General features: G+C 46.4%; 1 protein-coding gene across 1 annotated transcript in view; it reads left to right on the top strand.

Moving 5' to 3' along the window:
- Positions 1-12,318, top strand: part of COL22A1 (collagen type XXII alpha 1 chain) — a gene marked incomplete at its 3' end in the record, with an annotated part of 219,731 nt that overhangs the window by 106,395 nt on the left and 101,018 nt on the right. The window contains exons 16-18 of the mRNA XM_021717502.1: positions 477-521; positions 9,263-9,316; positions 11,717-11,761. Of these exons, the coding sequence (XP_021573177.1) occupies positions 477-521; positions 9,263-9,316; positions 11,717-11,761 (144 nt within the window). The remainder of the gene's footprint in view (positions 1-476; positions 522-9,262; positions 9,317-11,716; positions 11,762-12,318) is intronic.

Genomic DNA, 12,318 nt, shown 5'->3' with positions numbered 1-12,318 from the left:
GGGTAGGTGCTGGGATGGGACAGTGGCCCTCTTTCCAAGGGATGTGACTTAAAGGAGCCAGCATCTCCGGTTCATTGCTGGGCCCCTTCATGGGGTCTATGGTCATGAGGGAATCACGGGCTCAGAGTGGCAGTAGGAACTGACTCCAAAGCCACCTTTCTGCCCTTGGCCAGGTGAGCTGTGAGCCAGGCTATGCCCCAGACTGTAGCTGTGAGAAACTGGATAACCCAAGCCGAGGGACAAGCCCCACCAGCTCCCTTTTCACCCTATGTGTGGCTTGGCTCAGCCTTCCAGGCTTAGGGGAGGAACGTGGCCACTGTGGTGTTAGACTATGTGGGGGAACAGGGTCCTCACTACCACCAGCGCCTCTTCCCTGGACTGGAGGGTACCAGGCAATTTCTCCACGGTCCCTCCCAAGGTAAGCACAGAAAAGCCAGACTGGGGTGTGGAGTCACTGCTCTTTCTTTCCCCTTCAGGGTCTCCAAGGAGAACGAGGAGAAAAGGGAACGCGAGGAGAAAAGGTATTTACAATTTATGTTGATTAATATAGCTTTCCATAAGAAAGTGGAACAGTGTGCCTGGGACTGTCTTCTCTGTGTGTGCTTGTGTGGGTGTATGGGTGTGTGTGTGGTAGCAAGGGCTGGTACAGATAATGTGTTAATTTCTCACCCTAAATGTAAGCTGTGCCAGGAAGGCTGTGGGTCTCAGTATCCACAGGCATCACCATCCTCTCCACCTGGGCAGATTTTCAGGTTTCCAGACCAGGTAGGTTTTCAAGGAGCCCTGGCCTGGGTCTCAGCTGCTGTCTCAAAGGACCCATATCTGACTTGGCAAGTTATATAAAGTCTCTGCTCCTTAGTTACCCTGATTCTCAGACAAAAAGGAAAGTGAGTGATGAATAATGGCATTTGAGCCTCAGTCACCAAAAGTTGTAGGCTGGCCTATGCTCAGACTCTTAGATATAGATTGCCATGGTGACTGGCCTATCTGAGGACCGGGCTGGCATCCCTTCACAACAGTACTGCCAGGTAACATCTGGAGCCTGATCTGAGGATCAGACTGTGCCACATGTACTTATGCCGTAGACTGCTCAACGTTCAATTGGATAGGAACCAAGCACTGTCAATCCCACCCACTTCCACCATCACAAACAGCAGCTGGTGCTGAATGCTCAGTCCTCTCTCTTCCCAGGCCTGTTTGTTGAGTACTTTAAGATCTGGGGCAAGGTCTCCCAAGAACTAAGGCTGGGTCCTCTTTCCCTAAACCATGACTCAGACACATTGTTGAGGTCTACCCTATTCTGACTGTCTACAGAACACGTCTCTCTAGTTCCACAAGGATTTGGTTTTCATTATTAATTTAATTTCAACAGATTTGAAAATAGTGAAAAATAGCCCATTAATCCCACCATCCTGATACAACTACGGTAAACTCTTTGGCACATTTTCTGGTAGGACTTATTCTTATAGGTCCGCTGTTTTCTTACATAGTCACACATCCTATATTCAACTGTGTGTCCTGTTTGTTGTTCCCGAGTGCAGCGTTTTCTCTAGGCTGCTGTGGAGTTTTTAGAACTTATTTTAAATGACTACACAATGTTCCATGGAGCGAATAAACCATAATTCATGTGCCCATTCCCCTGGTATTGATCATTTAGGGTTGTTTCCAATTTTTCACCATTAAAAATCATGCTTTGGTGGACATTCTTAAACCTATAGCTTTATTTATTTATTTGTTTTCAAATTTATGATGATTTCCTTAGGCTGCTTTCCCAGAAGTGAAATTACTGGTCAGAGAAAATGAACCTGTCTGTGGCTCTGAAAATACATCGTCACGTTGTTCTCTGGAAGCCTTCTTGTCATTAAGGGAGGCAGGGACTCACCTTATGCCCCAATGCAGGCTTCAAAACATATTTCTGTTTGTTTATATATTAAATTTTCATAATTTTAACCTTAATAAGCACAACCCTTAGCCCCCCATCCCCCATCATTAGGGTTTGCATTTCTTGGTTCTTTGGAGAGTACCAGCAGGTTTCTATATGTTTGTGTACTGCTTGGCTCCCCTGTCTGAGTGTCCCCTGTTCCCTGCTCACATGAGATGCAAAAGGGGCATTGGAAATCACTGGGGTCTGGGCACACGGAAGCATGAGTTGATGCTTAAGAAAACAAGAGTCTGAGTTGCATCCTCTGTGCAGGGGTGAGCAGGGTTTGGGGAACTGACTTGGCAGCAGAGCCGGGGAATAGAGGCTAAAGGAAAGTTGAGGCTCCATATCCAAAGTGTGTGACTGGCTTAGCAGTGAGTCAGGCTGGAGGCCCTGGCATGTGAAGTTCAGGTACTGGCAACCCGCCAAGGGTGCATTCGGAGGTATGGGCCCATCCTCTGGTCTGGGATGTGGAACAAGCCTCCAGGTATTCCATCTTCCCTCAGCACCCACAGAGTGCCTGCTACAGGCCAGATCCAGGGAGGCCTGAGATACGGACCTTACTGCCAGGGTCCTAAGAATTTAATTATCAAAACAGGTGTTTATGAAGTCAGCTCAACACATGGCTATGGGTATACAGTGCTTGGCGTAGAGGCTGGAGCATGATAAGCATTTGCTAAATCAATAAACTAATAAGAGATGACTCCATAAAAGCATGTCCTAAGACCAGATTCCCTACAAGAAGGATGATTAATGATTCCAAAGTGTGGACCAGTGCAAAGGAGAGTCACGTGGGCAGAGCCAGATGGTATCAAGACAAGAGATAATGTATTCAGAGAGGATGGAGAGCCCCAGATCATCAGACCCAGGTCCGGTACCAATGTGGAGCCTCAGGGGGCAGCCAGAAGCCCCCATCAGCCTGGGGAGGTAGCTCTCCCAAACTGAGGGGCCAAAGCTCTGACTTCTCCACTTGTTTGGGGCCTGGAGCTGGGCCATGACTGTCATGAGGGGCATCTGAAGATTTGCATGCAGGAGCTCATGATGGTCACTTCAGGGGTCCATCGTGGTCCTGCTCATGGGGCTTCAGTTTGCCTCATCTGGAGTCAGTGTTCCAATGTGTGCCAGGAGTGAGTTGATGTGTATTCAATCACACACCACTGATCAGAACTGTGAAAAGGAAATTCTTTAAAGAAAAAGAGTCCTTTTCCCTTTTGAGCCTCAGCTCTCCTTGCACTGGGAAATCGAGGAGCCTGTTACAGCTTCAGTGTCTGTCAGTCCGTCCATAAACGATGTCAGATCTCTGTGGAAGACCTCCCAGCTCTGCAATATCTTCTGCCTCATGAAAGAATATTGAAAAAGTGCTGAAAACATATTTTAAATGCTAAATTTTAAAAATGTGCCGTAAGGGATCCAGAAAGTATATGCATCATCTCTGACCGAAGAAACCTACAGTATGACTAGGACTGTGAAAACATAAATTAACTTACTCCTTTATTTATCTGTTCATCTCTTCTGTCACATACACACCCATCCAGCTAGCCATCCAGTCACAAACATTTGCATAACCTTTAAAAATTCTTTGTTCAAGCATCACTCCCTAAGAAGTCTTCCTGGGTTTCCCTAGACTTGTCCCAAGCCTCCATTTTCATACTATGGTTTTCAGCCTTATTATCTTGGTCACTTGTGTGGCATTTGTTTACTTGCCTTTCACTCACCCACACACACATGCAGACCCTTAGCTGTTGAGCATAACAGAGCATAACACCTCTGGGGTCTTCCCTGCCTGATGTGGCACTTGTAGCCCCAGGTGAGAGAGGATACAGAACCAAGATCAAACTCAGAATACAGAGGGCCTTTACTAACAGGTGTGTGAATCTGGACTTTTTGGAGATGTGTAGGGTGGATTTAGACAATGTATTTTGGAACTCCAGCTTAGATGGAGCCTTAGGAGTAGATGAAACAGCAAACAGGAAGCTGAATGGACCACGCTATGTTAATTAGGAAATATCCCAGAGACAAAGTACCCACCAAGAACTCAGAGCAAGAATGTATTTCCACCTGAAAGATGGTCTTCAAGCCTCCTGGGTGCTGCAGCTTCATCTGAACTTCGGAGGCATGGTGACATTGGCTTTCCCAGAGAAATGAAGACTGAAGAATTGAAAACTCTCCACAGACCTGGTGGGGCCAGATCTGCCACTGACAAGCTGGGACATCCTTAAACTACTAGAGCCTCTGTGTCTTCATCCATCAGCAGAATGGAAATATTAATGTCTTCCTTGGAGCTTGTGGGAAGGTTGGATAAGACAACAGGATCAAGGTGTCCAGCACATAACTCACACATCCACAAACACTTGTTTCCTTTTCCCATTGGTTTTGAGAGAAATTCAGTCAGTACATATTCATGCTTTGTTCTTGCCAAAACCCTGTTTTGAAGCAACGACCTTTTCCTGTGTAGTATTGGACATCTCTCTAGCAAGATTTTGGGGTCTTTATGTTAAGACTTTTGTTCAGTCGAGAAATGCTGCATTTCTATCATAGCATCCAATGTTTGGCCCTTGTGTGAGTGGACTCCTTTCTCTGTGCCTACCTATATTCACCTTATAGTTTACTGACCATCCCGAGCCTGGCAACCCCGGGGTAGCCATCTCGGGCTTCACCACCAGGACCTCCTCATGTCTCTCCCTGTCCTTCCTCCTGACAGGGCTTGGCAGAGATTAGCGTGAAGGGTGCACTTTCTGGAATGAGGCCTTATGTGAGTCAAACCAGAGGCAGGCAAAGGCAAGAATGTGCTCAAGTGGCAGCAGTGACATATGACTGCAGCTGGTAGCATGGAGGGAGGAAGACAGGTGCAGAGGGTCCTGTATTGCTAGACTCAGGAGTCAGGACTTAATCTTATGGGTGACGGGGGACCATTGAGTCTGGGCAAGGAGGGATGGCCAGAACTGGATTCTGGGTAGACCACTTTGGCAACAGGAGAGGCGATGGATTGGAACAAAGTGGAGGCAGAGGGCTAGGAGGCTTGTAGGGGGGATTTATTCAGAAGAGGGTGAGGCTGGACTGGGGCTGGACAGGAGGTGCTTACAGTTAGAGGAGCAGGAGGGACACGTAGGCCTTCCAGCTGCATCAAAGGCAGAAGGGCGGCAGCTGATTTCTGGGGGAAAGACTTAAATTCAGTTCCAGTGATAGGTAGCTATTCCACCAATTTCAGTTTTTTTTTTTTAATTGTATGCGGGGAAGAAGGGGAAGAAGCACACCACATGTCTCTTTCCCACATTGAATGTGTGTATCAACATCAAGATTTCAGAATTGTCAAGAATGGGTGGGCCAAGTGTGTGTTTTTCTGCTTTAAGTGGAGTGAGAGCTCCCTCAACTGTCAGATGTTCAGAACTGCGTCAAGTGGACTTGTTATGGGGGAGCCTTTAATGGCTTTGCAGTCAGATTTGAGACAGGAGAATGCACTTTGTCTCTGCGACTGTTTTCCTTACTGCTAGTGGTAACAACCCATCATAGGATTTGTTGTAAATGTTAAATAGATAGTGTCTGTCTCACCACCTGGTTCTCAGAAGAACAAAGATTGAGTCCCCTTTAATTTGCGTAAGTACACACTCCCTATCAATTAAAGGATGTGAGAATCAGGCACCATAGGGTCCTTGTAATACAGTCGTTTTTCTTTTCTTTTCCTATGCTTCATCATCTCCACCCAGTGGGGGAGTGAAACTCCAGAGAGGGAGTTATAGTAGCTACCAGCTTTTAGTATATACCTTCCCATGCCAGGCATTGCTCTAGATTGACTCATTTGGTTCTCACAGCAGCTTTATTGGGTACATAGCATGCTCCCTATTTGTAGTTGGAGAAACCGAGTCGCAGATCTGCTAAGGGACTGGTTCAAGTTCACATAGCTTGAGTGAGGGAGAGCCAGGGTTTGGGTTCAAGTCATGCGGTTAGCCACCTCTCATGCCCTTTTCCACCCCAGAGTCCTGGGTCTCAAGCTCAGTCTATGCAGGAGCCAAACCTTGTTCTAAGTTGTGCTTGTGAGGTCTGTGCAGTGGTTGCAAAGCCCAATAAAATCCACACAGCAGCAGAACACAGGAGTGCAGAGCCTTCAGGTGGGGCGTGGCCACTCTAGCGTAGCCTCAGGTGAATCCCACCCTATTGCTTTGCTTCCCCTGTGTCCTAACTTTGGCATTTCAGCTTGACACCCTGCTCTGTATGCTGCATCTTCTGTCTCTCTTCCTGTCTCTGTCTGTATCTCTCTCTCTCTCTCTCTGTCCTGTCTCTATATCTTTATCTGTCTCTGTTTCAGTGACTGTCTCTGTCTTGTCTCTCTCTCTGTCTCTTGGTATCCCTGTCTGTGGGTCTCATTTTTCCTCTCGGTTTTTCTCTTCATCTCTGTCTCCTGTCTCTGTCTCTCTTTGATTCTCTTTCTGTCTCTCTCTCCCTTTGTCTCTCCTGTCACTTTGTTTTCTTTGTCGCTCCTCCGTCTCCCTGGTTTTTCATTCTGTTTCTCTGTCTCTAGCTCTCTGTTTTGTCTCTCTATCTCTGTATATCTCTAACTCTGTCTCTGTCTGTTTTGTTTTTATATCTCTGCGTCTCTGACTCTGTCTCTGTCTTTCTAGCTTTCTCTGTCTCTGCCTCTTTGTCTCCCCCCACCCGCTCCCTCAACTAATTTCCTTCCTTCATTCACCCTCTTGTTCTCGTTCCCCTCACCTCCTTACTAATGACCACCCATCTGCCAGTCCCCCAGCCGTGTCCCGCCTAGCTCTCCTTGTGGGTGCTAACTGTGGAGACTGCTGCTCTCACATCCAGCCAGACCCTCTGTGTGCACCTGAAGCTGTCCTGAGTTGTGGCTGAGGGATATTTTGGCACTGGGTTCTGTGCATCTTGGTCTGCAAGTGCGAGGAAGTAAGAAACAGGAACTTGGCAACAGGCAGAGCCCTCTACTTTCAGTAGAACTCGTAAGAGTGCCCATTCAACACACATTGCTTTGCTCTGAGCCCTTTGGAAATGCCACATTCCAGGGAGATGTTTAGCAGGGTAGCCTGCTTCAGGGAAGAAGGTTCTGGACTAAAAGTCAAGCGACCTTGATTTTGGTCCTGGTCCCATCACTAAGTTCCTGTGTGACCTTGAACAAGGTACGCCCCAAAGCTTCCCAGTGTTCTCACCTGCAGGCAGGAGGGTGAGACTCCACAGGCTCTGAGACCCTTGCCAGCTCAGCACTCTTGATGCTGCAGGACGATCCCAGGTAGGGCAAGTCTGCTAGACCTTGTGGGAGCTCTAGACATTGACCAAGGATTAAGGGTCACGAGGACCAACACCTTGCCGGTGCTCACATACCCCACCAGGATTCAGTGGCTTCATAACCCTGGGCCTCAGTTTCCCTGTCTGTGATTGGCCTTCGGGCCTGTCAGCCTCAGAGTTTAGAGGACATGTGGAGACTCATATGGAATTGCTTGGCAGAGAGATGAAACTCAGGTCACTCTATTCTCCATCTACCCCAAATTTCATGTGATGAAAAGACATTCCTAAAGAACGAATATGTAATAGTGCTTGAAAATACAAACGTATACATCAGTGTTCTAGAATTGTCAAATAATTTCTGAAGGGGAGAAGACATCTGTGGTTAAGTTTACACAGATGCAAGACAGGGAGAAACTACAAGCCAAACTGCAAATCTAAGAGAGACACAGGGATACCCCGAGTTCTAATCAGTGAATTTGGGGGGGGGTGAGGCAGATCTTAAGGCAGTTGTCAGTGATTAACTAGAGCCCTGCGCTTGAGGAAGCTGAGTCAAGCAATCCCTCCTCTGCCCCTTGCTGGAACTGGGCAGTGGGAAGCAACAGTATTTATTTCCAGATTGAGGGAGAGAACCATTTCCCAGGTAACCAGCAATCCCCAGGAACAGGAGCAACGATACCAAGAGGAAAGAAACTGCATCTCACCTGCAGGAGGCCCCACCTGACCCTGCCATCATGAGAGGTGGGCTGCAGTGAACAGAGTCAACCTCTAAGGACAGGCTGCCCAAGACAAGCACAGAAAGGAAGAGAAAACCAAAGAATCTTCAATCGCTTGAAGAAAAACAACATCCTGAAAGAGAGACACCAACCCAGGAAAGAGAAAAAGAAATAACAACTTTGAAATAAAGTTATAGAAAAGAGATGGAGAGTTCAAAATAATTTTTATGTGTAATCTTCAGGTCATTTGGGAAATGTCAACGGGGGTCACACTGGGAGGCTCTGAGCTGGACACTGGGGTCACAAAAATGAAAAGAATGAACACAGCTCTTGTCCTCATGTGAGTGAGAAGGATGGTAGATATGGATAATAAATGCACATTGAATTAAGGGGTATGAGGGAGATGAAAACGAGACCATGTCAGAGCAGTACAGGACATCTAATTTAGATAAACAGGCCAAGAGGTGACATTCAGGCTGAACTCTGAAGGGTGTGGAGGAGCCAGCAGAGGGAACATCAGGCATGGTGTGGGGAAGCAGGAAAGGTGTTACTACATCTGAGAGACCCAAAGATGGAAGCCGTGGCTGCAGGGGTTTCCTGTGAGCGAGTGTTCATATTAGCATAAGCCTGCATTTTGGAATGACTGTCTTCTTTATCAGCTGATTTCTTGTGGCCCACCTAGAAGAAGGACACCAGCTGAGCACACCATGTGAGTTAGACACAGGCATCTTTTGAGGAAGGAATGATTATTATCCCTGTAGCAAGTGGGGCAGTCTCAGAGAAGTGACTTGCCTAAGATCCCATAGCTAGCAAGAGGTCCAAACCTGGCTCCATCTGAATGTACACAGAAGGATGCACCAATGGTGGCTTACTATTGGCCAGCAATTCATTCTTAGATCCATCCCAAGCACTGGGAATACCATGAGTATTCATACACATTTACTGGGTAAATGGATGGTCCATAAAAATACACCTGCAATTTTACTAACTGCATTGCAGACTCCACTTATTCATTGCATCCACGTACCCCCATGAAGATCTACAAGATGAAGAGATTATGTGGCTCATGGAAGTCATGTGGCCATCTCTTGGTCAAAGATTTGAAAAATGAAATGCATCTGGTTTCTTTGACCTTTGACTTACATTCCTTGACCCCCCCCCCCCAAATACACATCCTCTCTAGGGCTGGCGCACGCACGCGCGTGTGTATGTGTGTGTGTTTGACTCTCTTGTATTCAGAGGTGTGGTAGAGAGTGCAGCTAAGTACAGTGGGACCTTGGGGTTTTTGCCAGCCCTTTCTTTTCATGACAGTGACTATAGGGATGTTCTGCTCCCTGGTGGGCACTTGCCCTTGTCATTCCTTATTTCTCCATTTTCCTTCTTTTGCCAGGGGGAGCGAGGCCTGGATGGATTCCCTGGGAAGCCTGGGGAGACAGGAGCGCAGGTAGGTGGGTCCTGGTGCTGTAAAGCTGAGTTTTGTCAGAGGGTGGGGCTGGCTATACCCCCACACAAAGCTCTGTAGGGTCTGGACACCTGGGCTTCCTTCTTTATCAACTGGAGGCTGCAGGAGGCTTAACAACTGGCCCCCAGCTATGTGGCCACATGTTGACCCTGTGAATGCCAGAGCTAGGGGAATCTCAATGAATAGAACACTTTAAATTCATTTCACATGGAGTAATATGACATGTCATATTCATATAAAGGCCACAGACAACATTCACATGTTCAAAGTGATGTGTGGACAGGGGTGTTCATTATAATCTCGTCTACAGAGTAAAAGATTAGAAACAACCCAAATGCTCATCAATAAGGAAATAGTTGAATAAGTCAGGATGCATTGATGCAGGGAATAATACAAAACTGTAGAAATTTATGAAGCAATTCTTGATGTACTAATATAGATGGCCTGTAAGATACATTGTTAAGTGGAACATGAAAGAAAGTGTGTAATTGTGTGGGGAAAAGTGTACCTATGACTTATATAGACACAGACTTTCCCCCTTAACTTTGTTGCTTGGTTGTCTTCAGAAAAGGACTTGAGGTAGCTGGCAGACAGGGTGGGTGGAAAAACTTTTGCACGCTTAAATTATGAACCATGGAAATGTATGATTTATTCCAAAAGTAACTAAATGTAAATATTTAAATGGTTAAAAGTTAAAATTAAAAAGCTAAAGTCATACACCCATGTTAATAACAATTAGGAAAATACATATAATAATATAAAGTATAATTTATTAGTCAATTAATACATTTGCATAGATAAAATAATTAAAATATATAAATTGATTGTGTTCAGTATATATTAATTACAATAAATATTAGTTTAATATACTATATTAATATAAATTAAATTGATAGTTAATTATATCTCTGGATTTATATTTTTTGTCATTGAACATACTGGAATCGCGTATCTTGCATCAATATTATATTATAACCATGTAACCATTTTCTTAAATATTCATCAAAGGCATAACTCAAATGACTGATTAGTATTCTGTGGTGCCACAATTTATTCATACATCTGTCTCTTGGCCGGGTATGGTGGCTCATGCCTATAATCCCAGCACTTTGAGAGACCGAGGTAAGAGGATTGCCTGAGCTCACAGGTTTGAGACCAGCCCAGGCAACTTGGTGAGACCTCATCTCCATAATAAATCAAAAAAATCAACCAGATGTGTTGGCGCATATCGGTGGTTCCAGCTACTTGGAAGGCTGAGGTAGAAGGGTCGCCTGAACCCAGCAGGTCAAGCCTGTGGTGGCTGTGAGTGTGCCACTGCACAGCCTGGGTGACAGAGTGAGACTCCAACTCAAAAAAACCCCCCCAAAACATATATATATATATATATATATATATATTTGCCCTAGGCCTGGCTGTTGTCACTGGCAATACCCATTTGGTGATGACCAAGAAAGAAAAGGCCTCTTCTCACAGGAGAATATCAAAAAGACAACAGATAAAATGTCCATGGTTTGAGGGCAGCAGACAAGGGTCTGAGGGGGCAGAAGGAAGCCACCATGAGGGTCACTGCTGTCACGGGGCATTAGGTCTGTCAGAGTTTTGTTATTAAAGAGGAAGTGAGGGTGCTTTGTATACATCCAGAGTGCATCTCTAAGCATATCTTTGGGATAAATTCCTATAAAAAGTCACTGTGTCGGTGGATGAATATTGGTCATTCGGCTGCCTCCCGGTTCTCTTGAGCCTGCCAGGAGGACTCTTGTGGTGTGGCTCTCCTCACATACCGCTCCTACGGGAACTTTGAAAACTCAGGCTTCTCCTGGTGACTCATGGAAGGCTTCCGTGCAGGGCCACTGAAGAGCAGGATGGACTTATCCTCAGCGTCCCCTGTGCCAGCTCTCTGGGACCTTGGTTACCCATGGCTTACCTAATTCTGACCAGAGTCCTGCAGCCTTTTTCCTGCTTCCCTAGAGCTTGGAGACTCTCCAGTCCTCAGCACCTCCGAGGATTTCCATCTGACTCCGTCACCCTCGCCCTTGACCCTCCCTGAGTCCAAGGCAGATCTCGGTTATTTGCTTCTGAGTATTACCCAGACTCTCACATCCCTGAGGAAGAGGTTATTTGCTTTCTTTGGCACATAATTCACACTGCAGTACCAGCAAGACTCCATAAGGGAAAAGGTGGAGATGTGGAACCCAGGTCAGTTGAGGAAGAATTTTCTAGTGATAAGTGCAGTCCAGAAAGTCTGAACTGAGGGTGGTTTGACTTCAGAAGAAAAGCCGGGTCACAGCTTTGGAATTTCAGCAGCCTTTCCTCTCCTCCTCCCCACTCCCCACTGCTGCATCCCCAGCACACATCATAATCCACATTTTCTTTCTTTTCCAGGGAAGACCCGGCCCTCCTGGTGTAGCGGGGTCCCAGGGAGAGAAGGTGAGCACGCGTTGGGGTTCTAGATGGCTCTGCACTCTGAGCAAGCAGTGTGGGGACTGTCCCCACCAGAACAAATCAGAGCCAGGAAGAAAGGCTTGGGTTGGAGTTCTGGGAACAAAGTGTGTACGCAAAGAGTAGTGAAATGGAAGCCAGCAACTCAGGTGATAGGAAATTTCTACTTACCATCTTAATTTTTTTTTTCTCCATTTAGGGGAAAAAAATCTAGTTAAAATTTATTTTAGCCGGACTCGGTGGCTCAGCCTATAATCCCGCACCTTTGGGAGGCTGAGGTGAGTGGATTGCCCGAGTCCGCGGGTTTGAGACCCGCCTGGGTAGGCAAGACCTCATCTCTACAATAAAATCAAAAAATTAGCCGGGCGTGGTAGTGTGCACCTGTAATTCCGGCTACTCGGAAGGCTGAGCCGGAAGGATCACTGGAGCCCAGCAGGTCGAGGCTGTGGTGGCCCGGAGTGGCCACTGCACTCCAGTCTGGGTGACAGAGTGAGACTCCAACTCAAAAAGAAAATTTTTTAAAATCTTATTTTATGTAACTTTAA

This window comes from Carlito syrichta, unplaced genomic scaffold (genome assembly GCF_000164805.1).
Source record: "Carlito syrichta isolate Samal-C Ts95f unplaced genomic scaffold, Tarsius_syrichta-2.0.1 Scaffold309815, whole genome shotgun sequence".
Taxonomy (NCBI): Eukaryota; Metazoa; Chordata; class Mammalia; order Primates; family Tarsiidae; genus Carlito; species Carlito syrichta.
Note: the sequence above shows the minus strand (reverse complement) of the source record. Positions and strands in the feature narration are given on the sequence as shown.